The sequence below is a fragment of the Filicampus tigris genome, chromosome 10 (assembly GCF_054856515.1).
Source record: "Filicampus tigris isolate MCC_2025a chromosome 10, RoL_Ftig_1.0, whole genome shotgun sequence".
Classification (NCBI taxonomy): Eukaryota; Metazoa; Chordata; class Actinopteri; order Syngnathiformes; family Syngnathidae; genus Filicampus; species Filicampus tigris.
In genome coordinates, this window is record NC_141226.1 from 8203997 (window position 1) to 8231875 (window position 27879).

The 27879-nt window shown below is 41.0% G+C and overlaps 1 protein-coding gene across 1 annotated transcript in view; it reads left to right on the plus strand.

Annotated features, from left to right (window-relative positions):
* Nucleotides 1-594: 594 nt before the first annotated feature.
* Nucleotides 595-27879, plus strand: part of gpr158b (G protein-coupled receptor 158b) — a 56397-nt gene continuing 29112 nt past the window's right edge. The window contains exons 1-3 of the mRNA XM_086043757.1: nt 595-1836; nt 9004-9109; nt 27604-27706. Coding sequence (XP_085899883.1) covers nt 1025-1836; nt 9004-9109; nt 27604-27706 — 1021 coding nt within the window. The 5' untranslated portion in view covers nt 595-1024. The remainder of the gene's footprint in view (nt 1837-9003; nt 9110-27603; nt 27707-27879) is intronic.

Below are 27879 nucleotides of genomic sequence, written 5' to 3' on the forward strand. Positions count from 1 at the left end.
TTCTCCCCGTGCCTGCGTGAGTTTTCTCCGGCTACTCCGTTTCCTCCCACATTCCAAAAAACATGCATGTTAAGTTGATTGGGCACTCTAAATCACCCCTAGGTGTGAGTGTGAGTGTGGATGTTTGTTTGCCTCTGTGTGCCTTGCGATTGGCTGGCAACCTATTCAGGGTGTCCCCCGCCTATTGCCCGAAGACAGCTGGGATAGGCTCCAGCACGCCCGCGACCCTTGTGAGGATAAGCCATATGGATAATGGATGAATGGATGGATGTTTTGACTGTTTTAATATGAAAGTACTTGCAACTATATGCTTTGTATACGGTGCTATATAAATAAATGTATTATAATTAATCTCAAAGGTACAATGATGAATTCTGAGTGTTCCTCCAAACACCTTAGAATAGCATATCATGGAGACGTTTATACTGCATGTAGCACCATAAACATTCAATTGGTGAGATGGACATAGCATGTTGTGTATGTCATCATAACATCAGATGTTACAATGCCAGTTTGAGCAATACAACCGTACTGGATAGAACCTTCATTTTTCTTCCCACGGGCGCTACTTTCAGAACCGGACAGCTCCAGTCCGTTCCCACGCCCCGCCCACCTCCGGCAAACCGGCGGTGAGAAAAAGACCACACACAGTCGTAGGGTTGTGCGACACCTCAGGTGGTCTATTGGAATTGTTTGTTTGTTTGTTTTTTCCTAAAGAGGGGGACTTTAAGAAAAAAATTATCATTCCCTCTTGTCGTTCTTCACCTCTCACATGGAGTGGCCGCTTCCACTTTGAGGAGGAATGGCTTTGATTTTCATAGAGTTACCAGGCTCGTCGTGCATGCGAGATTTGAGGAGATCCTGTGTGCAATGAAAAGTGGCCAATTACTGTCGGCTGTATCTTCATTGTGCAGGACACATCCTCTTGCCAGTGCTCCTTAAATCTGCGAGGCTGTTGGTTATGCTTGCAGCACTTTTCCAAGCGCTTTCTCCTCGGTGTCCCTGAAGAAGACGACGAAAGAGGATGGCTCTCCTGGTCGTGCTTCTGCAAACGGGGCTTGTCTTGGGCTCCAACTACGGCTATGTGGAGTGGTCGGAAAACGACCGAGACGAGAACCCTTCAGTGTTCAGCACCCAAGGCGTCAACAGGGAGCCGACCTATTATCACTCGCTGCCGGCTACCGAGCGCACGGTCGTGGCGCACAAAATCGAGGAGGAACTGCCGAGGGTGGTGACCGCTTTCCTCCACAGCGGCGACTCCTCCGCGCTGAGACAAGTCAACTGCTCACGGAGGTACGAGCTGAGCAGCCTGCGGGGCGGCCTGCACGTCGCCACCCATTACTCGCTGCACGGCATCCTGGATACCATGACGCACGCCACCAACTTTTTGAACATGATCCTGCAGGCCAACAGGTCCCGAGAGGACACCTTGCAGCGGGACCTTCAATGGTATCACGCGCTGGTTCGGAGCATGCTCGAAGGGGATCCCAAAATTCACAGAGCCGTGTTAAGCTTCCACAGGGACGCACCGGCGCCGAGCCCGCAAGTCTTTCTGCAGGCGACCAGGAGCCAGAAGGAGGTGGTGCTGCAGGACCGGATGCTGAGGAGCAGGAGCCCCGAGTCTGAGTGGTTGAACGAGTTTAGGGACGGAAGGAGAGCACATACGCATAGAAGAGGATCGGATCCCAAGAGTGGAGTTTATCTTCTGGACAAGAATCAGATCAAGTGGTCTGCACCTTACCTGGAGTGCGAACACGGGGCTTTTGTGCCTTATTGGCTACTCACCTTGTCAGCCGGCTTCTATGGACTCAAGAGAGACTCCGCACTAGAGTTCAGGTGAGAGAACATTGTTGTGTGATCGGGCAGTGCACTGCTAAATAGTGTGAACCAACTTCAAAATGTTGAAGTGAAGTGGGAAAATGATTTAGAGGATTAGCTGAAGTAGCAGTTTATTTCTGTCTTGATTGTGGACAAACGAGAGCACAAGTTGCCCAACATGAATAATAACATCAGCAAAAATCAATTCAATCATTTTTTTAAAAATTGTAACACTTTTTTTTACTGGACTAGATAGATTTACTGGAGTGACCTTCCCACTAAATGTTTCATCAATTACATACAGATATCTGTATGCAAACACGCACGCATACACTTGCTTGCAACACCCTCTCTAACTGAGAAGTCATTGTTTGTCATAACATCCACAATCAGAGTCTCATGAATTCAAATGCACACATATTCAGAACCTTGCTCAACACACTCATAATACAAGCAGTATCAACTTGAAGTAAAAAGCGACATTTTGCTGAGCTTCATTTACTAGATGCCATTTTATTTTCCGTTGCTTTTCTTCTAGTGTCTATCTCTTGCATTTGCTAGCTAACTGACGATCAGAGCAGTGCATACTGCGATTGATGGCCGATTCATTCATATCATAACTAAAAGCACAATGACAAAAAAAAAATCCTTAAATCTTCACAATTCTAAACACTGCTTTTTACTTACGGTAGGTTTGCTCCTCGGGGCGTTCACCTCCTTGACTCGCATATGAATTTAAAGGGACACTTGGGTGAGCTTAACATTGACACTTATATAATAGGTTTATATGTAAAAATTACATTAGTACAAAAATGCCCACCATAAAGACTCTGTAGTGGTTTAAGGGCTTTTTTTGTGATAAGGTTTATGACAAATTTCCCCGCCCCTTTTTGGGGCGTGGCTTATGTTATGTTTTCGGTCTCAGCTGTCCACGTCACGGGAGGGAGCCAAGCGTCGTAATATTGCTCGCTTTGTCAGTTCTGTTGTCTGAAACGGTGACCGATCGCCACCAAAATGCAAATGCACATTACTACTCATGTCCACTTCAACCTGTGAAAGTAATAAAGTGTTCTGCACAATAGTTTGGATTTACTGACATAAAACGTGATCTCATCATGATAACCTCCACAAAATAAAAAATACCGTGGAGATTGCTCCTCCACTTTCACAAGCGGACAAGAGCATGAATGCGCACACATACCCCGACTGGTTATATTTTGGACATTTAGCGACGCTAAACTAGTGTCAACTCTTAGGAGGGAGACGGCGGCTTGCAGCAGCAGCAGGCAGATTGGAGCTTTACGCCACCCGCTACCCTCCCCGGCTAAATATAGGATAATAGGACGGCTAATAGCAACAACTAGCTTCAGGTCGTTAAAACAAAAGGTTAGCACAACAACATTAGCTCCTTACTCTGCGTCCAGCCTGCTTCGATCTTCATGCCGCGGGGTTGCCTTGACAAGACACCGCTTGAAGCCGCCAGAGAGTGAGGTAAGCCCTCATCGAACAAGTGTTCAGTACTCCCGTGACTCCGGCCGAACAGGGATAGAACGCTAGGGGGCGCGGCCATTCTCCTCCTTAACAAGGGGCATTATTTATGGCGTCACTTATTTCCTAATTTCTTCCAAATTTATTGATAAAATAGAAAATGACAACTCTTTTCATTTTCCTGATCAAAAAATATATAAAATTAACTCGTTAGTGAAAATACGCATGGCCATCCCGGCCCCACCGCCCCTTTAAGTGACATTCTACTGTATTCCTAATCAATAGAGTTTAATGATGAGATTTATGATGTCAGTCCACACTTTGCAGCTATAACAGGTACATCTCTTCTGGAAAGGCTTTCCACAAGGTTTAGGAGTGTGTTTATGGAATTTTTTTTTAACCTTTCTTCCAGAAGTGCATTTGTGAGGTCACAAACTGATGTTGGATGAGAAGGCCTGCTCTCAGTCTCAACTGTAATTCATCCCAAATGTGTTCTTTCGAGTTGAGGTTAGGACTCTGTGTAGGCCAGTTAAGTTCATCCACACCAGACTTTGTCATCCATGTCTTAAGGAACCTTGCTTTGTGCACTGGTGCACGGTCATGTTGGAAAAGGAAAATGGGACAGTTCCAAACTGCTCACGCAAGTTGGGGGCATGGACTTCTCCCCAAATCTCTTTGTAGCCTTCAGCATTCACAGAGTTCCTTTCATTGGAACGAAAGGGCCAAGCACAAGCACAGCTCCTGAAAAACAACCCCATAGCATAACTCCCCCTCCACCAAACTTTACACTTGGCACAATACAAGTAACGTTCTACCATCCAATTACTGTGTTCAGGGTCATAGATGAGATAGAGCCTATCGGAGCTGCCTTTGGGTGAAAGGCATTGTTAACCCTGGATAGGTCACCAGTCAATCACAGGACATATATAGACAAACAACCATTCACACTAACATTAAAAACTTTGGGCAATTTAGAGTATTCAATCAACCTAAGAGTCATGTTTTGGGAATGTTGGAGGAAGCCAGAGTAGCCAGAAATGGGAAGAACTTGCAAACTCCACTGAAAGGTCAGAACTGAGATTCATTCCACACTGTGTTGCCTAGTAGCTCACAAACTGAAAGAGTTGCTTAAAGGTGAAATCAACCCAAACATATTTTTATCAGGAATATGTTCCCAGCAGGCCCAGTAGTTGAAAAAGGGCATTCTGATAAATATTGCATTTGTGGAATAAGAGGTAATCCACTCCTTTTTAGCCGTATCAGGGGGCGGCCATTTTGTCATTTCTGTCAACTGACAATGACATCCCAACTACTCAGGGCTCAGGTAACGACCAATCACAGCTCAGCTTCAGAAAACAGGTCAGCCGTGATTGGTTGTTACCTGAGCCCTGAGCAGTTGTGATGTCATTTCAGTCGACAGAAGTGACAAAATGGCTGCCCCAGAGATGGCCAAAAACAAGTGGATTAACTCTTATTCCACAAATAATATTTATCAGAATGCCTTGCTTCAACTAGTGGGCTTGCATACAACATATTCTTGAAAAAAAATTTTTTTGGTTGACTTCTACTTTAAGTTAGAAGTCATTTAATGTCACACAATAATGGAATGGGGTTAAATTCGATTATATTTATAGTATTATGGGTGCCCAAAAATTATTATCCAGTTATCGCAATATACCATGTTGTCCATCCATCCATCCATTATCGATACCGTTTCTCCTCACAAGGGTCGCGGGGCGTGCTGGAGCCTATCCCAGCTGTCTTCCTGCAGTAGGCAAGGGACACCCTGAATTGGTTGCCAGCCAATCGCAGGGCACACAGAGACAAACAAACTACCGCACTCACAATCACACCAAGGGGCAATTGAGAAAGTCCAATCAACTTACCATGCATGTTTTTGGAATGTGGGAGGAAACCGGAGTACCAGGAGAAAACCCACGCAGGCACGGGAAGAACATGCAAACTCCACACATGGAGGCTGGAGCTGGGATCGAACCCATGACCTCTGCACTGTGAGGCGGACGTGCTAACCAGTCCACCACCGTGCCCACGTTCTCCATTACATGAATATTACTATGCGAGCTGAGAGCAAATACTGAAATAGCATGACGTAAGAAAACAGATGGTGAAGAAGAAGTTATAGACAGTTCTAATTTAAAATGCTCTCAAAGCACAGCTGGGAATGTCTTCTTCATGATTATACTTTCAGAGGAGCACTGCAGGCTTTATGCATCCCTCCAGAGTGCCATTTGTACGAGTGGATTGCAATTATGCATGTTTAAACACCCAGGGTTCTCATATGGCAAAGAGAGGTGAAACAATCAATAATACTATGAGTGAACAATAATGGATGTATTAAGAGTGGCATTTGGACACTGATGCCAGGATGAGTTGAGTCGTGTCAAACAGCATAAGGTCCAGTTTAAGCCTCAAGAAAGCTTGGAGGAAAAGCAGCAGGTGTTTATTAATATTCGCTGTGTTATTACATTACATTAAATATTACATGTGTTATTTTCCTGGCCAAATTACTTGTGATTAGCATTCAATCATCCAGTCAAGTTAATTATTCGAGGTTGACCAAAGCAGGGCTGAGTCCACTTCTGTTTGTTTTTTTAGTCCACTGCTGAGGAGCGTGGAATTGCACTTGACAATTTGCAAAATAATAGGCAATCAAAATATTTAGCTTATTACTGATTTTTTTTTGTCTTCCCCTTTAACCACAGCGCACAGAGCCAGCACATCAGGGCTGTAAAACGTCACCTTCGTCTCCACACACATATAAGATGTCATATGTGAGGCTATGTGAGCAATATAGTTCATGCTATGTAATACATAGCATTAAACGTTCTGTTTTTTCCCCCCAAAACCTTCCTTTTCTTGTATCTATCCATTGTTTACCAGTCAAACAACTAAATATTTGTAGTGGATTGTATTGTAAATCTTGGCGGTAGGTGTCGCACATCAGCGGCTGTGACACATATTTTGAGCGACAAATAGATAAATAAATGTAATGTTTCGTTTTGATGTTGCAAGAGAATCATAATCTTCGACTTCAGAATTAAATTTGTAAAATGAACAAAAACAAAACCAATTTGAAATTATATACATTATTTATCTTCTAAACCACAGCAGAAGGATCAAAGAGCCACATGCGGCACTGGAGCCGCGGGTTTCCGTCACCTAGAAAATGGTGCTTTAATACATTCAAATTTGGTGTGGAGAAAATGCACTTAAGTATTGCTTCAAGTCACACTGCATGACAAATGCTTATTTCCTCCTCATGTACGTGAGCTCAAAATGTTTAGCTGCTTCCTCCAGTCATCTCAGTGTTGTGATGATGTTTCTAAATATAGGACGTCTGGACAGAAAAGCTTAAGCCTTTCTTCATATTCTTAAATTTCCCTATTTCTTACTGTCTGCACAGGTCATTTTTAATTGAAGAATTCACAATACATTAAGACCTTCTGACAGTGAGAGATGTAGAAGTAGCTGTCACATGGCACTATTTTCTATCTCAGTCAAGCTTTGACTGTCTCACGCATACACTGGCAAGCTTCCTCTCTCATTCTGTCTGGTTGTGTGCTATGGAGGAGAAGGCGGTGGTGAAATCCTCTCTCCATGGTTGTTTGTTCCACTTCCCTGCAGGCAGATGGAGACAGCGGGTGTCAAGCTCATCCACGGAAGCACAAAAGAGAAAAGGAGAAGGGGACATTTCAATCCGTGACACTAGGGAGTTAGTTTGAACACGACATATTAGGGCTCCAGCGCAAATGTTAAGACTTAGGTTTTATAGTTTAGGTTCAGAAGAGGGTTTAACGGCGTATTTATTTTGTTAGGCATTTAGAGTATGGTGACACCTATTTTCCATATGATTCACAAGAAATGTTCTAAAACTCTTTGTTCCAATACTTTTCAAAGTACTGCAGTAATCACTGCAATAATGCAAAAGACAGAATGGTAATGTGACCAATAGATACTTGTATATGTTTAAGCTAAGTGTTGTTGATTTTTATTACTGCTGCTGTGTATTAAACAGAATTTCAAGAACATCACAGATACTGTATTTACTGAATGTATGAAAGACTTGTCTTATATCTTTTTGGTCCTCTTACAGCTTTTTTAAAACATATACCGACCACAACATTACATAATGATGCACTATCATGTCATATGAAACAATACAAGAGCTGGAGAAAAAAAAAGCTTTCCTTGCCAAGATATTACTGTTTTAATTGACCCTGTCACAGTTATTGATTTGACAATTTGATTAATATTGTGGCATCATATCGAGTGCTGTTGCCATTATTTTGACTCTTTCATTCAGATAAATAAGGTGAACCTTTAACTGTTAACTGGAGTAATCCTGATGTTGCATACAAATGTAATACAGTTTGGACATAAAACATACATGGACTGACAGCATTTAAATTAACATGTTACAATGTTTTAATTGAGACATCAATACAGGTATAATATCAATTAGCAGTAGAACAGAGGGGCCATTTTAAATGCACATTGAGTACTTTTAGGGCACAGGTGAAAATGGGCAGTTTGCGCCGTTGTGTAAGTGAACACAGTCGACTGGATTCCCGGCTGATCGAAACGGCGTCCTTCATTCCTTTTAAATCCAGCGCAGGAGCAGTCTACATGGCGGAAGCTTAACAGACTCACTGGAGTCTGTGCACGCAAATTATTTTTATAATGAAGATCTACAATTGCGGATGATGTAAATTTGGCTGCAACAAAACTTTCCATCCCTTATCGTGGGTCTGTGTTCTAGTCTAGTCTAGTTTAGTCTAGTCTAGTCTAGTCCAGTCTAGTCTAGTCATGTTGTGGTTGTTACCAGAATTAAGTTTGACCATAGCTCCTCCCCCAAATACAGAGACGTTTGAACAATGCAGATATCATAGTAACTTGACAGCTATAACCTCTTCACTTCATTTTAGTTTAGTTCAGTTTATTAGCAAAATCCTGGAAGACCCTTTATTTTGTCCCTACAAGAGGGTACAGATGCTTCATGCAGATGCAACTTCGGTCCTCGAGGGCTGCTGTCCTGCACGTTTTAGATGTTTCCCTTTTCCGACACACCTGATTCAAACGATCAGGACCATTGTCAGGCTTCTGTAGAGCTTGCTGATGAGTTGATCATTTGAATCAGGTGTGTTGTAAGAGGGAAACATCTACATGCAGGATAGCGGCCCTCGAGGACTGGAGGCGCCAATGATTTAGTGGCTGCATACCAGAAACTGCAACTACTGACAGTGTCAACAGGCTTCATTTTTTATTGTTTGTTTTGCCACATTCTTATGATGAAGTTATTAAATAAATGTGTCTTTATACTACGGTGGTCTATTAGTGACAAGACAGTCCAGTCCCATGTGTTGGAAGATGTATTTTACATATTTTAATTCTGAAAAGGATTTCAGACTGAGCAAGTGTTCCTTTGTTGCCTCCCCACTCTCAATTTCTATTCTTCCTTTTCTTCCTTATTGTACTCTTGACCTTTCTTCTCTTGAGGATAACTTTCTCTACATTTAATTATTTTTTCAAACACTTCAGCCTTCACACCAATTTAACTGCAATTTTTGTCACACGTATAATCTCTGCCTTGACTAATTTACAAAGCGTTGGTGCCACCAATTATTCCAGCATCCTCTTTCTTTTCCGAAACTTTTGTCTGCTCTTTCTCCTTGACAGGGGTGTTGTTCGTTTGGATGTGAACTTGCAGGATGTGGATATTGATCAGTGTTCCGACAGTGGCTGGTTTGCTGGGACTCATCGCTGCAATCCTGTCAGTATGGAAGTAAGTGTATTCATTATTATTATTATTATTATCATTATTATATGGGTAATGGGTATACTACGAGACTTTTTTCCCGCGAGGGACCGTTGCACGGTAGTGCAGACCAGCAACCCAACCATTTGTCGAGAGGGGTGGGTCAGTGCTTACAACATACTGGTTGCGCCCTACCTGAACCTTTCTTCAATGACGCACATTCCAGATCACAATGTATATGCTCCGTGGCAACAACAGCAAAAAAAACGTTTTCAAATTTTCTTTGTTTATCCAAATGCCTTGGACCAGTGGTTGTGGAACGCTGTCATACATCATGTTTCGTCACTTTTCAGCATGATGAAGAGACAGCGATGATCCATGTTCTGTCTGCATGTGTCAGTGTGTGATGGCTCTTGCGCATTAGCTTCCGCCTTCTTGTCAGTGCAAATGAGTTTCATGTGATGTATTGTGGGAAACCTCCTTGACCCCAGCAGGGAGGAGTTTTGTAGCTGTTCATGTGTGCAAGGCATGTTGTTGGCCATATGATGTATAATAAATGCAGTGTAATGGATTGCATCAAGATGGTTTGAATAATTCACCATGCTCTTTGTCTGTGTGCCCGCCTTCCATTTCTTTTTATTGGCCTCACCGTTTGGGTTTGGGTCCAGGGTTTATTTTGAAAAATGTACTCAAAAACTCTCCTTGTAAAATGAGTGAGTGAAAAAACTTTACTAGGTTTTTTCAAGAAAATGTCACTCCAACTTTTTTTCATTGCATGATTTACAATAGCATGAGTCTCGGGTTTGCATGCTGTGTGGTAAATTGTGGTTTTCCGTATCAACATATTGTGTCCTCTTGCACTCAATATTTTGTATTTACAAGCTGCTCTTTCATCAGTGTTGTTGTGTGTGTTTTTATCAGTTTAAATGAGGAGAGACTACTTTCACAGGAGGAACTACTAACTGAAGTAACAATTTTCTTAAAGAGGAAGTTAACCCCCCCCAAAATTAGTTGCAATAATATGTTCTATGTGCAGGGGTGCACGTAACTGGTACGCAGGTACGCATGCACAACAGAAACCACTGATGCGTACCGTCATTTGCATCACGACGCGCATTTGCGTACCTGTACACACTAGTGGCGCAGTGGAACGAATCATCTTTGATTGGTAAGGATCAAGCATCGGTTCAGCATTGGCCGATCCGCAGAATGGTTGGTGAAAAAAAACTGTGCGTTCACAGGCACCGTGATTAGTCTGCATTCATCAGAGGAAGTTACCCACAAAATCATGTAAGTTGCATGTACAAGAGCGTTTTGCAAACATACTCAATGAACACCCCGCCTCCACAAAGGCTAACTTCAAAATAAAGCTTACCAAATAATACATTGAGACATTAATGCCAACGCAATAGCCTTAGTTAACTTTTACTTTGAAGTTGGCCTGCGTGGTAGCGTAACGGCTAACTTGACTTCCGTTTTCGATGTATTCGACTGTTTTAACGCTTGCGACTAACACCAACACAACGCGGTCTCGAAATCATTTTCAGTCGCTAATTTATGACACGAACAAACGGCTGGTTAATTAGGCTGCCATTGTATGATAAGGCACAAGACTCCGGCGTGCGTGGCTAGCAGCTGTTATCATTAGCTGGTAGTTAATGTGCTGTGCATGTTTTAAGAAAGGTGCCTTAGATTGCACTTCAAGTATTTTTCATTCCACAAAAAATAAAAATAAAACTTTGTCTTCATTTAATTCATAACAACACGTTTGCCTAATAATTGTAAGAAAACATTGAGCTCAAAATGTCTGGCAGGATACCTTGAAATGCATACACTGTACCACTTATAAAATTGCGTTAAATTGTGTTCTTGAATTCTAAACGGCCATATTAGATTAGCTATTAAATAAATGAAGAAAAAGTTCTATTTAGTTTTTTTTTTTTGCTCATACAAACGATCCGTCACTCAAAATCCATGACCGATCCGAACCCTGACTTATGTGATACGGTGGACCACTAGTGAGTACCAAAGACAATCTTGTGGTACTAAAAAAAATATGTGCACCCTTGTCCATGCGCCTTCACTAGTCTTAACAAGGCATTCTGATTAATATTGTGTTAACTTAGGAGCGCTAGCTGTGCGAGCAGATTATGATCTGAATGGATGATTTGTAATTTTTATGTTCATTAGGGTCTTGGAGGAATTAGTATCTTTAGAAGAATTTGAATAGTCCACATTTTACCACCTCTTATGTAGACTCTAATGCTGATTCTCCTAACACATATGACATTTCGCAGTGAGGCAATGATTCACTGGCAACTTAGTCATCACTCTTGTTAATCTTTTTTGAGTAGGAGCGTGGGAGGGGAGATTCAAGACTTTGCTACACAGTGCTCCATTCAAATAATATACATGACCAGAGATTTTTTGTCAGAGAACAATTGTATTGACAAAATCATGGATTCTACTAAACAGGCAGATATGTTTTTCATCCGGGGTTAACTAAGATGTATCGCAAGTGTCTACCGCAACTGGAGTCTCATCTCTCAGGGCAGCGCAAAAGAGGTTAGACTCTGAAAGCAAATCCGATAATATTTTCATTATTAATGCACCCATTAACTTTGATCTATAAAAATATGGTGTGGACTGTAATCTAACTGTGTTCTAATATCTGTCAATTTTGTACTGAGACATAGCAATAAAACTTCAATAAGAAAGTGTCTCAAGTGGAATGTATTTTATATTAACAAAAAACAAACTGTCATAGTTCAGAATGCTAAGTGGAAAGTGGAAGTAGAAGTAGAAGGTTGTACTGAGAACAAATGAGACATAAGCCTGCCTGTTGCAAAGCCGTGTTTATTTTTTCTTTAGCAGTTATAAATGCAAAGACATTCTGAGATGGCCACCCTAGGCGATCTACTAAAAATAATTCATCCTCATCATAAAACCCCAATGCATGTTCAGTTTCAGGCTTGAACGCACGCTTGCAGGGCTGTTTCTATTGATTGGATTAGTTCATTATCTTGTGGGTTCTGATCTCTTGTTGCTGCTCTCTCTTGCTTTTCACCCCTGTTCCCATCGCTTGTCCCGCTATGATTCGGTGAAATGATCTTTCGGGTTGAACAGCCTGCTGGTTACACCAGAAGTGGATGATGTTTAAAGGGAAGTCAACCCCAAAATTTTCTTGACAATCGTATGTTTTATGGGTCTCCACTTGTCTAAACACGGCATTCTGATTAGACTTGCATTTGTGGAATAAGAGTTAAGTAGTGAAATCCACAGCTTTTTATCAATCTCAGGAGGTGGCCATTTTGTCACTTTCTGTTGACTGATAATGACCTCACAGTTGCCTAAGGTCTGAGGTAACGACCAATCACAGCTCACCTGTTTTCTGAAGCTGGGCCATGATTGGTCGTAATATGAGCTCTGAGCAATTGTGATGTCATTTTCAGTCGAGAGAAAATGTCAAAATGGCCGCCCACTGAAATGGACAAAAACGGGTCGATTTTACTGCTTACTTCATATTCCACAAACGCAGAGCTGGGCACTTGACCCTTTTTGCCCGTCCGGCCGCATCCCTCCACCCTTGACCTGGGTACCCTTCCGGTCGCGACCTCCTTGCCCAATTCATAAACATTGTCGGTCCCCGCCCCGTTCCGAATACCCCCGCCCCCCCCAAACGATGCACCCGCGAGAGAGATGCTAACGGAAGAGAGTTTATTTAAAGACAATTAGCTGGCTAACTTACTTTTCAAACACGCTGCGGACACGCTTCAAACGCGCCACTTACTCACGTACTTACCTACACGTAGTGTATGGACCTGCTTCCAGGCGTAGTTATTCGCCCTGTGATTTCCTCAGTGCACCGCGACATGCGCGTAGTGATATAATTTCAAGTGTTATCAGTGATTCAACTCGTCTGTGAATGAATGCCGTTTACGCAATAAAAAGAAGCTGCGCTCCGAGACTTCTCCAAGTTATTAAGTTGCGAAAGACACAACAACCCAGCTGCGTGTACTATACTTACTTCCATTGCGAGCCCTGGGGTTGGTTTTGTTGTATTGTATAATTATTTGGGTCCAACAGACGACAAGTCTGCAAGCATTCAAGTTACTTATTTTCCACATGTCCCCTCCTTCACACTTCCCGGCCTTCAAAATAAAAGCATGCCAGCAAACCACTACACATGAGTTTTGCTACGGCGTATTTCCGGAAGTAGGGAAATGCATGATGTGCCAGTGTCATACTTGAGTGCTATGCACAGCTTGATTTTCCTCCCGGACACAATTTGTTTTGAAAGAAGCCTAAAAAGAAGCCTTTCACCGAGTAGGCTGAGATGAAATTTGGCCGCCTCGCGAGCACGTCACACGCATGAGCGCCGATTAGTGGGCCGGACTAAAATCCACTTTCGGCCATGCTTAGTCCAGCCATTTTTTTAAAATTTGTCACCCCCCACCCCGCCGCCCCAAAAATAGGCATCCGGCCGGGCCGGAGGGTCCGACCGGTCCGGCCCAGGGACGGACTGCCCAGCGCTGCACAAACGTAATATTAATCAGAACGCCGTGGTTAGAATAGTGGGGCTACATAGAACATAATATTGTAAAGAAAATTTTGGGGTTGACTTTCTCCTTAGAGTCTGGAAAGAAAGTGAGGCATGGGGGGGACCGTTTGCTCATCAAGTTCAAAGAGAAACATTCTGCAAACTTTGGTTGGTTGAAACAGCTTCTGAGCCAAGCAAAACAACAAAAGCCTTTCTCATAAAATACATTGCTTGCAGAAATGGCCTGTGGGAAGTCAATTCAATGCTCATTTCTCCCCCCAAACCCTGAAGTTCAGTCTCTCAGGGTGAAGTAATAACACTGAAGTCTTCCTAATGTGTTGGTGCGTCATGTGCTCTGCAGAGTGTGCGCTTCTCACTAAAGTTCTATTTGTGACGTGTTGCCTCAGTGCAGCTCAGCAGCTTTAACACCTCTTGGATTTGTTCCGAGCATGCAACAGAGGCACTGTGATTTCGCCTCATCTTTCAAACTTGTCTCATTGAACTGTGAGGTGTGGGAATTGTTCTGCTTGGCAACGTTAGGGCAACATAACAAGCCATAAACGCACCATTATGCCCTAAAACGATTTGATCCAACAAGCTTTCAGGGTATCGTTCACTTTAGTTATATGATGTGTTGTCGATCCCAAAGCTTCCTTTTTGTCTTTTCCATAGCATCCTTGAAGAAGGGCTGCAACAGTTGTTAGGGTTGTTCCTTTCAGAAGAGGTGCACAGAAGCTTTACCTGAGCTTTTCTTCCTCTCCTAGCATTGCGCTAAATTTGGCACTTGTGAAATAGCCTGGGTGTATTTCTGCCTTACTTTTTTGTTTTTTAGGTGGTGGGGCATTTTACCAGCCTTGCTGCTCAAGTTAAGATGTGTATCACAAACCCCACAGTGTACTGCACACAAATACAATTTACAAAGCCTAATTCCCATGAAGTTAGGACATTGTCATCATGTGTCATCTTCCAAGCCGCTTATCCTGTACAGGGTCGCGGGGAGGTGCTGGAGCCTATTCCAGCTGACAATGGGCGAAAGGCAGACCACACCCCGAACTGGTCGCCAGCCAGTCGCAGGGCACACACACACACAGACACACTGAGCGGGAACCGATCCCACGCTGCCCGTACACAACTCAGGTGTGTGTACCACTACACCATCAGTGACCCTGTTAGGACATTTTGTAAAATGTAAATACAAACAGAATACTGTGATTTACTACAAATCCTTTCCAACCCATATTCAATTGAACACACTACAAACATCTTTAATGTTCAAACTGATGAATGTTATTTTCTGTTTTGCAAATATTCTCTCATTTTGAATTTGATACCTGTAACACATTCCAAAAAAGCTGGGGGCAACAAAAGAGTGGGAAATTTGAGGAATGTTCAAAAACACCTCTTTGGAACATTGGGAACAGGTGAATGTCACGATTGTAGCACTTTGTTGCTTTTTTTTTTTTTTTTTTTTTTTTTTTACACACAAGCTTTAAAAGCAGCAACGTACTTCTCTATGCTACTTCTGTCAATGTTGTATCATCTATTCGTTTGCTCCACGTTCATGTGAAGCCGCTCAATTACCTTGTTCAATGACGGAGGATCATCTTCAACTTGAAGGCTGCATCGTAGGCATTTCGTTGCATTTTCAGCATGATGAGGTATGCGCCTCAAGAGCCAGCGCAGCTCTTAGTAATGATCCAAATGCTTCAATCTGTGCAGAATCTTTTTGAAAACATTATCAATGGCCATACTTCTGATGAGTTAAACAGAAGCTAAGAATAGAAGTCAACACTCTTGGCATTGGGGAAATGCGCAAGTAGGCTGTATCCCTGTTTTAGCCTCTGGGGTTGAAGCTCAGAAAAAAAGTCATTAGGCTTACTGCGGGAACTTGTTTTTTGGTCTTTTTGCTTCTAAATGAAGACCAGCCATACAAGTATTACATGAAATCGATTCCTTAGGCCCCAATAGTAAATAAAAAAAAATTAAAAATAACACACCCAATTGTGCTCTGTGAGATCATTAGGTGTTCTGCAGGAAATTAGCCAATTTGACTAAATGTGTCCCACAATTATTTGTAATTACAAATATATCTTGGCTCATCTATGTAGGCCAGACAAGGTTCCATCCATCCATCCATCCATCCATCCATCCATCCATCCATCCATCCATCCATCCATCCATCCATTTTCTTCCACTTATCTTGGGTTGGGTCGTGGGGGCAGCAGCTTTAGCAGGGAAGACCAGACTTCCCTCTCCCCAGCCACTTCGTCCATAAGGGGAATCTCAAGGCGTATGTGAATGTACAGATGGATCTCTTCAGCGTATCCTGGGTCGACCCAGGGGCCTGCTACTTGTGGGACATGGCCGGAACACCTCACTAGGGAGGCGGCCAGAAGGAATCCTAACCAGATGCCTGAGCCACCTCATCTGGCTTCTCTCGATGCAGAGGAGCAACGGCTCTACTATGAGGGCCTTATGGATGCCCAAGCTTCTCACCATCGCTAAAGGAGAGCCCAGACACTACGTGCAGGAAACTAATTTTGGCCGCTTGTGCTTGGATCGTGACAGCTCGTGACCATAGGTGACATTTTGCACTGAGTAAAAATTTTTTAAAAAATCAGACATGATCGCCATTTCTTCACTTCTCCAATACTTTTTGTTTGGCGGTGCGGCATGATATTTTTCTCATGTAAAATGGGTGCCTTGGCTCATGCAAGGTTGGATAACAAAAAAAAAGTCCACCAATATCAGAGATCACAAATGTTGATGACCTGGTGTTTCAATCACATAGTCACGTTTCTAATGTTTGGCATTTGATTGATTTTTGTAACATTTTTTTTTCCTGTTAGGCTCTTCCATGTTTTCTTGTTTTTGTTTTCCCTTATACGTTCCTGCAAAGAATGAGAAGTGGGATCTGTCGCCATGATCTAAGCACACACTCATGCATTTATGGATGAGTAGTCAGAAGGGTGGTCTCTTACATGATTTCACGTGTAATTATACAACAGCTTCTACATGATTCGTTCTGGTGATTAGGAAGGTATGCATATGGATATGAATATGGGCTTTCTATAGTGTGTAAGCGTAGTAAGCTTCAAAAGGTGCTGAGTATGTTTGCATATGCATGTTGTGTGTGTTCTAGGAAATGTGTCGTTGAAGATAAAGGGCTTTACAAGCAGAGCTCTACTAATGAGTGTAAACTGCAATGACAGCCAAAGAGGGTTACCCACTCTAAACCCCACGCTACCTCATTTTCCTGCTCTCTGCCTCACTTTCTGTTTCCATGACTATTTATGCATCAATTTCCCTCACTTATTTTGTGTCTTGTTATCACACTCTCCCTTCCATGTGGTCTTCTCGAATACTCCTACTCCATTTTCTTCAAGCCAATTAACTCCTCAGAAAAAAGATGATAGGCCCGGCAGGGCTGATATCTCCATCTGTCAGTGCGTTGCTCCATTTGAAATGACACGTTTGTAAAAAACATTTACATTTCTAAAGTCCAAAGTGAGAGTTAATATCAGTGCCCCTCCAATTTATCATGTACAGCTTATGTCCCAGAACGTGATGACGCCCTCTTCCATTCTCAGCACACCTAATTCCAACAAAGCAACGCTGTTGCAGAGAGCAACACTATTAATTCCCAACAGCAACAGCTCAGCAAGTACAGTATTTTTAGTGACGTGAGTTGCGTGCATCTGAAAAATGAATCACCTGTACATATATGTGGCTCTTTCCCGCATAGCTGCAAGACACTTGAATTGCTCAGCATATCCTGTTTGAAAATAAAGAAGTGTGGCAAGAATGTCAGTAATCTAAATACAACAAAGAACAGCCACTGGAATAAAAAGTATAAAGGTCCAAGGTATATAGAAAGGAGGACAGGAAGCAATCATTTAATAGCATATCAGACACATTATCTCTTTAATCTGCAATATCTTGAACAAGTGAAGAATAAAAAACACAAAATAGAGCGCAGACCTCCATCATGGTTGAACGCTTACGGTTTGCATATCACAACACAAAAGATTTATGGCAAAGAGCAGTTCGGAACAAATGTTATTATTACAGTAGTCAGTATAGTCAATTACATGCATAAAAGTGAAAGTGTATTCATTAAAATCAATTATATGAAAGCACTCTGGATGTGTCAATGATGCTTATGAAATAAGCAAACAATATTCACAAAAGCTAAGGAAAACAAACAGAAGTGATTTGAATTGCAGTTGACTTGCAATTTTTTGACATTTTTGGCATATGGCTCCTCACCGAAATGTACAGCAATAAAAAAACAAAAAACAAATGAGGGTTAAATAAATGTCTTCCTCAGCCCACACTAATATGGTTTGTTGCAGTTGCAGTTTATATCCTCTATCCGCATTTTATTCTGCTGTGCAACAAAATGGAACTGAATGGATTCTTGCTAAACCACAGATCCATAAAGTTTAATTGAAATATGTGATAGGTGATGGGTTTGCACAAACTTTTTTTACATTTTGAAATAGTCTGTTATAGGCTGAACTAATAGTTAACACATCTGCCTCGCAATTTGGAGGTTTTGGGCTCTGCTTTTATTTTTCCTATGTGGGGTTGGCATGTTTTGCCCATGTATGTGTGGCTTTTCTCTGGCTACTCTGACGTCACCCCATATTCCAGAAACATGAACGTTAGATTACGTGAAAATGGCTTCATTAATGGACGTGAGTGTCATTTTTTTATTTTTTTTTTACATGAGCCCTGCGACTGCCGACCATGTCGATGTTGTATCCTGCCTCTCACTCAAAGTCAGCTGGGATAGGCTCTAGCTCACCCACGACCCTAATGACGAAAATGTTTCTGACTTTAAGCTTTTCAGACTCAAATAAGAGACCATTCACTGGTTAATCAAGAGTTGAAATATTCAGTATAGTAATATACATCTCAATAGCAGCGAGGTGGCTCAAAAACTGCTGTGGTGGCAAACAACACACACAAATGACATTGGATTAAGACCATATTGTGCGTACATATATGTATTCATGATATTGACCATGTGAGAATGGCTTTCGTGTAGCTGTATACTTGCCAGCAGCCTATATTGGCTATGTGTGCATCTTTTTCATCATCAAAGAAACAGTTTATTCTGTACTTTCAGCTACATGTTTTTTAAAAGTTTGATTCAAGGTTAATAAGACCTCAGTTGAATGCACAGAGCTATGAACCTGCTGGAAACTTTGTCTGTAGTTGTAGCTGTAATTGCCTGCTGTATCCAGATTTGCTCCTGGAAGCATACAAAGCACAGTGTAAAATCGGACGACAGGTACTTGGGAATACATCAACCAAACCTGTCTTGCTATTTATATTTATTTTTTTGTGATTGTATTTGAATGTTTTTTTTTTAATCATGGCCAGCCATCGGACTACAGATGAAAAGTAGTCTTTTGGCTAATTCTGTCTTTTTTTTTAACCATCATATGCCCTGTGTTAGGTGAAATTGCGCTGTATAATATATGTATAATATAATATAATATATTCTCTTATTCCTTCATAATCAGTAGAAACATTTGATTGCCGGTATATGCACTGTATGGAAGGCAGTGACACATTTCAATACATGTTTATCAGATTTTAACGGTAGTAATGAATGCTATACTGTTTAAACTGAATCTGCTGCTACCACATCAGTTTTCTTAACCTTAATGTTACCGTTGTGTTATTAAGATAAATCAACGTTTGGTTGAATTTTAAAAGAACAAGGAATTGACCCTTTATTTTATGATTGGTTTGAGTTGAAATAAACGAACCAGTGTTTTGTAGAAGGTCTCTGTGCTTTTCTGATGAGAAATGAAAAATTTCACTCAAGCGCTAGAAACTGCCACAGACATCAGAGAAGCATTTGTCTGAATCACTGTAGTTTTCATCTGCATGAGGTTTCCATAGTGACAACAACGGCTTCGCATTTGATGAGCAAGACAAGAGTCCATCTGAGAAACAAACTTCCATCATCCCATTGCAGTTCGCTACAAAAGGCTTGACAGCATAAATGAGATGTTCTAAAATTCATTTATGCACTTAGCACACGCGGTCGCCATGTGACCTCATTTAGAATAAAGGATTTTTTTGGGCTGATGTCAGACAGAGAGTGCTTTAAAATATTGATATTGTATGTTTACATTAGAAATGTTCAAGTGACATGAGTATAGCTGTCACAAAATGCCTGATGGACATTTTTAATTTGCATGAAAAAGACGTTTTGTCCTCAAGTCTGGCCCCAAATATATCTAAGGAGTGAATTCTAACACCTCCCACTGAGAGTGCTGCGCCTACTGTACTTGTGCCGAATGCGCCATCAATCACAAACACTCTTGCAATATTAGAGAAAGACATTTAAAAAGTATAGGCATCATCTACATTGCATGACAAATGTAATCGATTGACCACCACCAATGTAAGGCTTATGCCACAGCAGCATTACTTATAACATAATGACAGTTGTCTGAAATTGAAAAGGTTGTCTTTTACGACAAGAGAAAAATGATAAATCATATTATTTCTTGATTATCTACCTAGATTGCCATGCTTGATTAATTAATGACTTAAACTCAATGAGCTGGCTCAAATTAGGGTATGAAAATATTTCAAGAATTCAGTTTAAAATTCCCCGATACAGTTCAAGATGGTAAAACGTTGAACTGAAAGCGTCCACTCCTTCATGGCAAGTGTGCTAATAATACTTTTTGTCCAGAGAACAATTGAGAACTAATTAGCTCTTTCCGTGAGGCTTTGCTCCATTGCTCCAGTGACAAACTACAAAATTCCAACCAAGAAGGTACTGTAGTACCGATCAAAGAATGACTGCAAAGATGTACATATCCATTCTTGAATCTTTAATTATCCTGATGACTCATGCATACCATGCAAGTATGTGCTAGGGTGAGGATGTATAGAAGACGAGACAAGGGGAGATAAGACGCGACAGCAGAGAGGGACAATCATCAAGGATTCATTTTCCATCGGAAGCCACCAATCACTCCCTAATCTGTTCCCCTGCAGCTCATGACTGCTGCGGCAAAATGTGGGAGCTTGTCGAGACTGCAGCACATTCGGATCATAATTGAGTGGGGCCCCGCTCGAGTCCAAGTGGAGGACTAGTGACCACCAAACCAGTTCTAGAGAACATTTTCGTAACCTAACTGACAAGTTCATTACAGGATCTTGTTTTGTGTTCGTGTCGCACTGGACTTTGAAGTTTGGTTGCTTTTGTGTCAAAAAAAGAAATATCATACAATTTTTTCACAAGCAGTTTCCAGGTGTCCCCAACAGAAGTTTGTATAGTCCCAGTTACGCCCCAGCAACTTTTCAATTTATATTTCAAAATATATATATATATAGATTACTTTCTCAGCCCCGCTACATATCTGTCAAGCCCCCGTTTAGCACCGGGGTCCGGGAGAGAAAAAAATCCAGGAGCTGTACCAGTGTTCAGTCTTGATGTACTGTTCAGTTATGGAGGCAGAGGAAAGTGGACAAAATGTGAAGAGGCAGGAGGCAAGGCAGGGATACAGGGAAAAACTCACAAAGTTTTTACTAAAAAAAAAAAAAAAAGGCAAAAAGGACCAGAAACCATATAAAAAAGTAGCAATATAAAAGTCCAGACAAAAATAAGTTCCAAAGTTCCAAATAAGTTCCAAATGGGAACTGTATTATTGATCCAAAAATTGAGCAGTCATTCAGTGGTAGCATTTGCCATAAAGGACTGTCTTAAAATAACTTTGTTTTTTTTGGATCAATATCCTCGAAAAACTAAACCCCACAAAAAGTAGCAAAGGAGATAGATGGCTGACAAAGACATACTTACGTGGGGAGCATCTTAATTCATCCTCCCCATTGTCTTCATGTGTCTCTCCAATAAGCTCCATCCTTTGCCTCGTGTCCTGCTGATATGAGCTTCCATCCATCCATGACCTGCACTGCTTATCCTCACCTGAGTTGCAGGTGTGCTAGAGCTGACTTTGGGCGAGAGGCAGGCAAGGCAACACCCTGAGTTGGTCATCAGCCAAGGACACAAAAACAAACGACCGTTCACACTCACACCTATGGATCGTTTCAAATTTCAATTAATCTTCCATGCATGTTTTGTTTTTGAGAAAACCCACAGTCACAAAGAGAACTCGCAACCTGCGCACAGAAAGGCTGGAGCCCGCATTTGAACCTATGACCTAGCAACTATGAGGCAGATTTGCTCACTAGTTGTCCACATGTGCATCGTTTCATAACTACCTTTTAATGTACCGACCATTTCATAATTTTTTTAAACAGTAGGTCCAGGATTCTCTTGGAAATCAGAAAAATGATTGACTTCCTTGAGCTCTATTTTTGTACACAGCGCATCTGCGGTAGATCCTCATTTTTATGCAAGCAGAAGGCTCGTTGCATGAGTGCCAATTTGGCAAATTGGTCTGCGCCTAGGTGGCCATGCCAACGCAACACCGGGAGTGCCGTTGGAGAGGCGCCCAGCACAGTGACAATTTGGTGGCAGAAAGTTGTTCTAAAGTTGCACCTGCTCAGACCATGTCTAAAATATTTTATAGGGCCAAACATGTTTTTACTAAGCTTTATTTATTTTACTTAGCAACAAAGCCTGCAATAGTTATGGCAGTGTGTGAATTTTACAGGGTGGACAGCTGGTCCAATGCAATTTTGGTGAATTTGATCAGGCACAGGGAGACGGACACCGACCGCCACGGACATGTGTGGTAGATGTAGTCAGATGTGTTTCATTCATGAATATGTGAGCATCGGTCATTAAACCTTCTGAATCATTGTAGAACTCAATTTATTGAATGGATTATTATTATCACATTTTTGAAATCACCCCACTGAGCTGAAAAAATATATTGAGTGACACATAAAGCCAGTCTGATTAAAATTTGCTGTTGACCCGTGTTATTGGGAAAAATAAGTGATTCTCAGTTTTGCTAATCAATATGTTTGGATGAGGCGCAAAATATAAATTTTTTACTCATAAACTGCAATGTGAAACCGCTCATTTCAAGCCTTGATATAAATGTTTCAATTTGTTCCATAATGACCATTCTTGAACCATATTCCACCTTTATATGGATGTTCTATTGGCATCAAAATGGGATGACCAGTAAATGTTGAAAAATAATGTCAGAAAACTTTGCAGTGTGCCAGGGGCGTGCAAAAGGTGGGGCTAACAGGGCGGGGGCCCCGGGAATCTAATTGAGGGGGGACATCCACTGTCCTTTGCACGCCACTGCAGTCTGCATCCAAAAGTGGCATCACGTTCTATGGCGACCTTTTGCCTTTGCTGTTTGATAACCCATGGACCCAAACCAAACCTGTTTAGGAAAGTGTGTTTTTGGACTGTTTTTTACCTTAAGTCTTGCATTTGGGTTCTACCTCTCATACTGTCCATTACAATGTGTGACATTATGGTGGAATGTCCTATAAATAAATAAACTTGTCTCAAGATTATGGTTTTGTAGTTTGTTCCTTGCTGTGTGTTGAACAGACTGCTATGACTGCACCAATGTTTGTTCTCTACTTTTTATTTACTTTATTGTCCTTGTGCTTATTTATGTATCCAGGCGTGCAGGTATAGTCACTCCCCCATTAAACCTTTTCATATGAAAAAATGCCACTCCACTGAGTCCAAGGTCTTTTTCTCTTGGTTTTCTTGTAAAACAGCAGCAGGAAGGTTATTTTACCCAGGAGATGCAGTGATTGGAATGCTTTTAGGGTTTAATGCTTTAAGTGTATTTATAGATTTCCGAGGGACTTGAATGCTCTCTCATTCTTTTGCCAACTCCCATCTTGGCATCTTGTTCACTTTTTAGCACATTACTGAGTGGCAAGGAAACTAAAACAGGTCAAATGCAAGCCAAATTTAATCATTTGAAAATATATTAAAGGTGATAATCATAACAATGCATTCAAATGCAATGATTCCTACAATGATTCAGAGGGTTCGATGCACGCTGTCATATTTTTGAATGAAATCTGATGACATCCAACACACATATGCGCAGAGGTCAGAATCAAATCCACCAAAATTGTATTACACCACCTGCACCACAACTTAGACTTGCTTTCAGCTGATCTAATGTTTAGTCTACTTTCAGCCATCAAATTCTCAGGGAGTGTAAAAAAAACCACCCTCGGTTTGCTGGAATGCCAAGCATAGTGCAGCCAAATTTCCGAGTCCTTTTCCCGAGCGTTTGTTTAGTTTCTCTTCCGTCCTTGTTGTTTTTGGACTTCGGCATTTTGGTTAGCGCAGTGCCTTATTTGCCTTTTTGTTTTCCTTTAATTAAATATTTAATATTGCACAAAATTTTTGCCTCCTGTCTCCCTGTGTTTGATTCTTCCTCCACGCAAACTATGGTAGATATCCTTGTGTGTATTTGTTTAAGCTTACAACAGAGAATCATTTTTAGGGGGGTGCAGGTGTTTGAATGTCATTAGAATAGTCTTATGTTTAGATGTGTTAATGTGTAAAAAAAGAAAAAATCCGAAAAACCTATCAACCAATTAAATTGGTCGGGCGGGCCCACATGCACGGCTGCATACTTAGAACTTAGCATCACTGTTATGCTGCTGTTCTTTAGGCCACAACCTAGTTGAGACTAAACCAGCCAAAAATGCTGAAGCATTGCTTTTTTTTTTGCCTCATTTGCATACAGGCCTAATGAATCAATTCTACACAATTCAACGGAATCCTTAAGCGATTACTACTGTAAATTGCATTACAAATTCAGCACAACAGTCACCACATTTAATGAAATGTTTTACATCAACCTTTTTACTTTATGTATACCTAAAGATTTACGAGTGCTCAATGAATAGGTGACAAGCATCTGTACTTGTCTTTTTAGCAACAAACTTCATGTCCCGACCGGTTTTGTTTTTAAAGTTTTTGCACTGGCTCTGAATAACAATATAGCCTTGCACTGTGCGTGCCAGGAGTTCTAGAGAAAGGATTAAAAGCTCCTCTGCATCCATAGTGCAATGATTAAATAACGTCTCACTTTCAGAGTGCGACCTGATTAAGGGGATCCATCAAATGGAACCACCTAAAACGACGGTTTTATAGCTGCTTACTTGCACCTGAAGCCAAATGAGGAAAGCCTTGGAAATACTGACTTGCTTTCAGATGTTTGTGTTTGTACTTTGTGTATAGTCTTGAAGGGAAAAGTGGCATTGCCTGGTGATAGACGACAAACATTGTTGTTTGAGAGTCACTTCAAAGGCTCAGTAACATTAATATTAGTTCCAGCACGGCATCTTATCTGTCACATAAATGTTTTTAGTGCAATCCCCCCACTCACTTACTGTATCTGTTGATACTTTATCAAAGCATATTTGCTGCTTTTTAAGCACCTGGGATCCCTTAAAAGGCACTGCAAAAATCTGAGTTGAATATTATTTTATTTTTTTTTAGTTATTATACTGCATTCTGTTCATCAATTTTGTAGACTATCTGTAGAATGTATTTAAATTTTAACAATGGAACATGTTCAATGATATCCCCTTACATGTGCTGATTTTGTTTACACAATGGCAGATGCTTATAACACACACAGCAAATTAAGAACATTTATTAATTTGTGTTGGAGCCTATAATGAAAATGTCGGATTGCATGGCCAAATCAGATGATCTGGTTGGTAGAGCCGAGTATAGTACAGTCTTTTTTTTACTGAAAACCTGTTCTGTGTGTTCACCGATTTAGCTCGGAGCGAGGGAAATAAAGATATTTTCAATTAACCATATGCGAGAACGTGACCTGGGTCTATTTACTTGAGGTAACCTGCGGGGCACATTCTTTATATTCTTCTTCTTTTCTTATGTTCGTTTCTGAACAAACTTTGTTGAGACTCATTCTTCTTTTGGAAACCACAGAAAAAGTCAATGTTAACGAGTCAATATTTGGATGCTCACTTAACTCATTCACTGCCAGACTCCAGGGCGATCGGTTAATTGTAATATACTTTTAAGACAAATACTGACATAGAGATGGTTTGAGCGAGAAGCAAACCAATGAATAATCCTGCTAACACAAAATCAAAATAACACAATGTTTATTCAAAAATAATTAACTTTACCCCGGACCTGACTGGCGCTAGCTGGCAATACTGTACGATAAGCGCGACATCCAGGGTCATCGTCTTTCTACTTTTCCTATTACATGCCTGTATACCCAAAGATTTAATCTTAGTTGATGTGGTTTAAAATATCATGGTACACCCTGGACGGGTTGCAAGCCAATTGCAGCCATTTAACATGGATCCAGTTTGTCCTTTGGTAGGAATCATTGTTGCTCTTGCAGTAGTGGTGGTGTGCACCCACACGCGCGATTTAACCTTTTCAAATTGACCAGAAACACAATCATCAGCAGAGGACAAATCTGGACACACAAAGAAGTGTTATGTTGAGCTGTTTTGTGGCCAAGGCTTCATGTTTAAATTTAGTTGCCTACATCATCCTCCGCACAGAAGTATATTGAAGTATTTATGAGCATTCATGCCAAATTTATTGCGGCTTTAATTTTACTGCACGTTTGCAACTTGCATCCACATGTGTATTCAAACCAATTTCAGGAGTGTTTCAGCTCTAGATGATGTGTTAACTTGCGGTGGTATGAACTGAGCTGAAATCATGCAGAAGCTAGAGTTCTGCAAACAGCCCTTAATTCTTAATTTAGATATGAATTAGTGTCCCTGTTACTTGGCAAAGCTCTGTGATTTCCCTTGACACTAGGCATGTTTATAGCTGGGCCTGCTGCCTGTTTTTGCAATGGAGCATGTGGATAATATTGAAAACTCAATAACACAACTTTAGCAAGTTCAATTAAACTACATTGGGCAACAGAGAGAGCAGGATTGTACGTATAAGCAGATGTTATGTCATGCAGATACAACTACAGTTTATTGATTCTCAAAACACTTTGATGGAGCCTGTAGATTACACTTCTTTATACAACTCTCAGTGTTATTCCCCTGGTTGTGTAGTCAAAGAATGCCACAAAAAGGGTAAATAAATAAATGTGGTTTAAAGTAAATACTTTTATGATTGTTGATTAGTTGTCCTGCGGTTCTTGGAAGTTTTGCGGTGTGCTATGCTTGATTAATTATTTTTGCCCACATTTTTGGCCTAATTAAGAAATTTCTGACCTCTGGAATGTCCTGAGACTCCATTATACTTTAGAATTCTTACTGTACATACTTACTGTAGTAGGCTCATCATATTGCTATTTTCCCCTTCCATATACTGTAGGAATGAATGATTTACAGAAATTAAAACAGACATTTCAAAATCATTCTTCTTCTTACATTACAAGCTTTGTCATCTATCAATCATTCCCCTGCCTCTTTTTTGTTATTGAGAATCAGAACCGCCTTTATTGTCCTTGTAGACAACATAACGATATCCTCCCATGTATCCTATCTCCATGTGTTTCCATAAAGCGGAAGTCAACCCAAACATGTTTTTTTCAAGAATATGTTCTATGCAAGCCCACTTGTTGAAACAAGGCATTCTGATGAATATTGCGTTTGTGGAATAAGAGTTAATCCACCAGTTTTTAGCTCTCTCCGGGGGCGGCCATTTTGTCACTTCAGTGGACTGAAAATGACATCAACAACTGCTCAGGTAACGTCCAATCACGGCTGACCTGTTTTCTGAAGTGGAACCGTGATTGGTCATTATCTGAGCCCTGAGCAGTTGTGATGTCATTTTCTGTTAACAGAAGTGACAAAATGGCCGCCCCCTGAGGTGGCTGAAAAGGGGTGTATTTTGTTGCTTAACTCATATTCCACAAACACAATATTAATCAGAATGCCGTGTTTCAACTAGTGGGCCTGCATAGACCATAATCTTGAAAAAAATGTGTTTGGGTTGATTTGTGTTTCAGTTGAAAGAGGTGGCTAACCGATATTCCCTTCAATTGTGATCATTATTATCTGTTTTCTCTTCTTACAGTGCTTACCCATCTCTGGCCACGGATTTGTGTTGGACAAATACAAGTGCCAATGCAAGAGAGGATTTTACCATCCAAGCCGTGTGGCACTCAATGGCTTTAAAAGTAGGTTACAAATCCTTCTTTGGTGTTACAATACATATCGCAGCTTCATGTCTCATCAAAATGTTTATATTCTATTAGAGGTATTTCAGGATTTATGGGAAAACGGCTCTCTTAACGGTTGACGGTCATGCCTTTTTGTTTGATATTTTTGTGGGATATCCTGGGGGTTATGA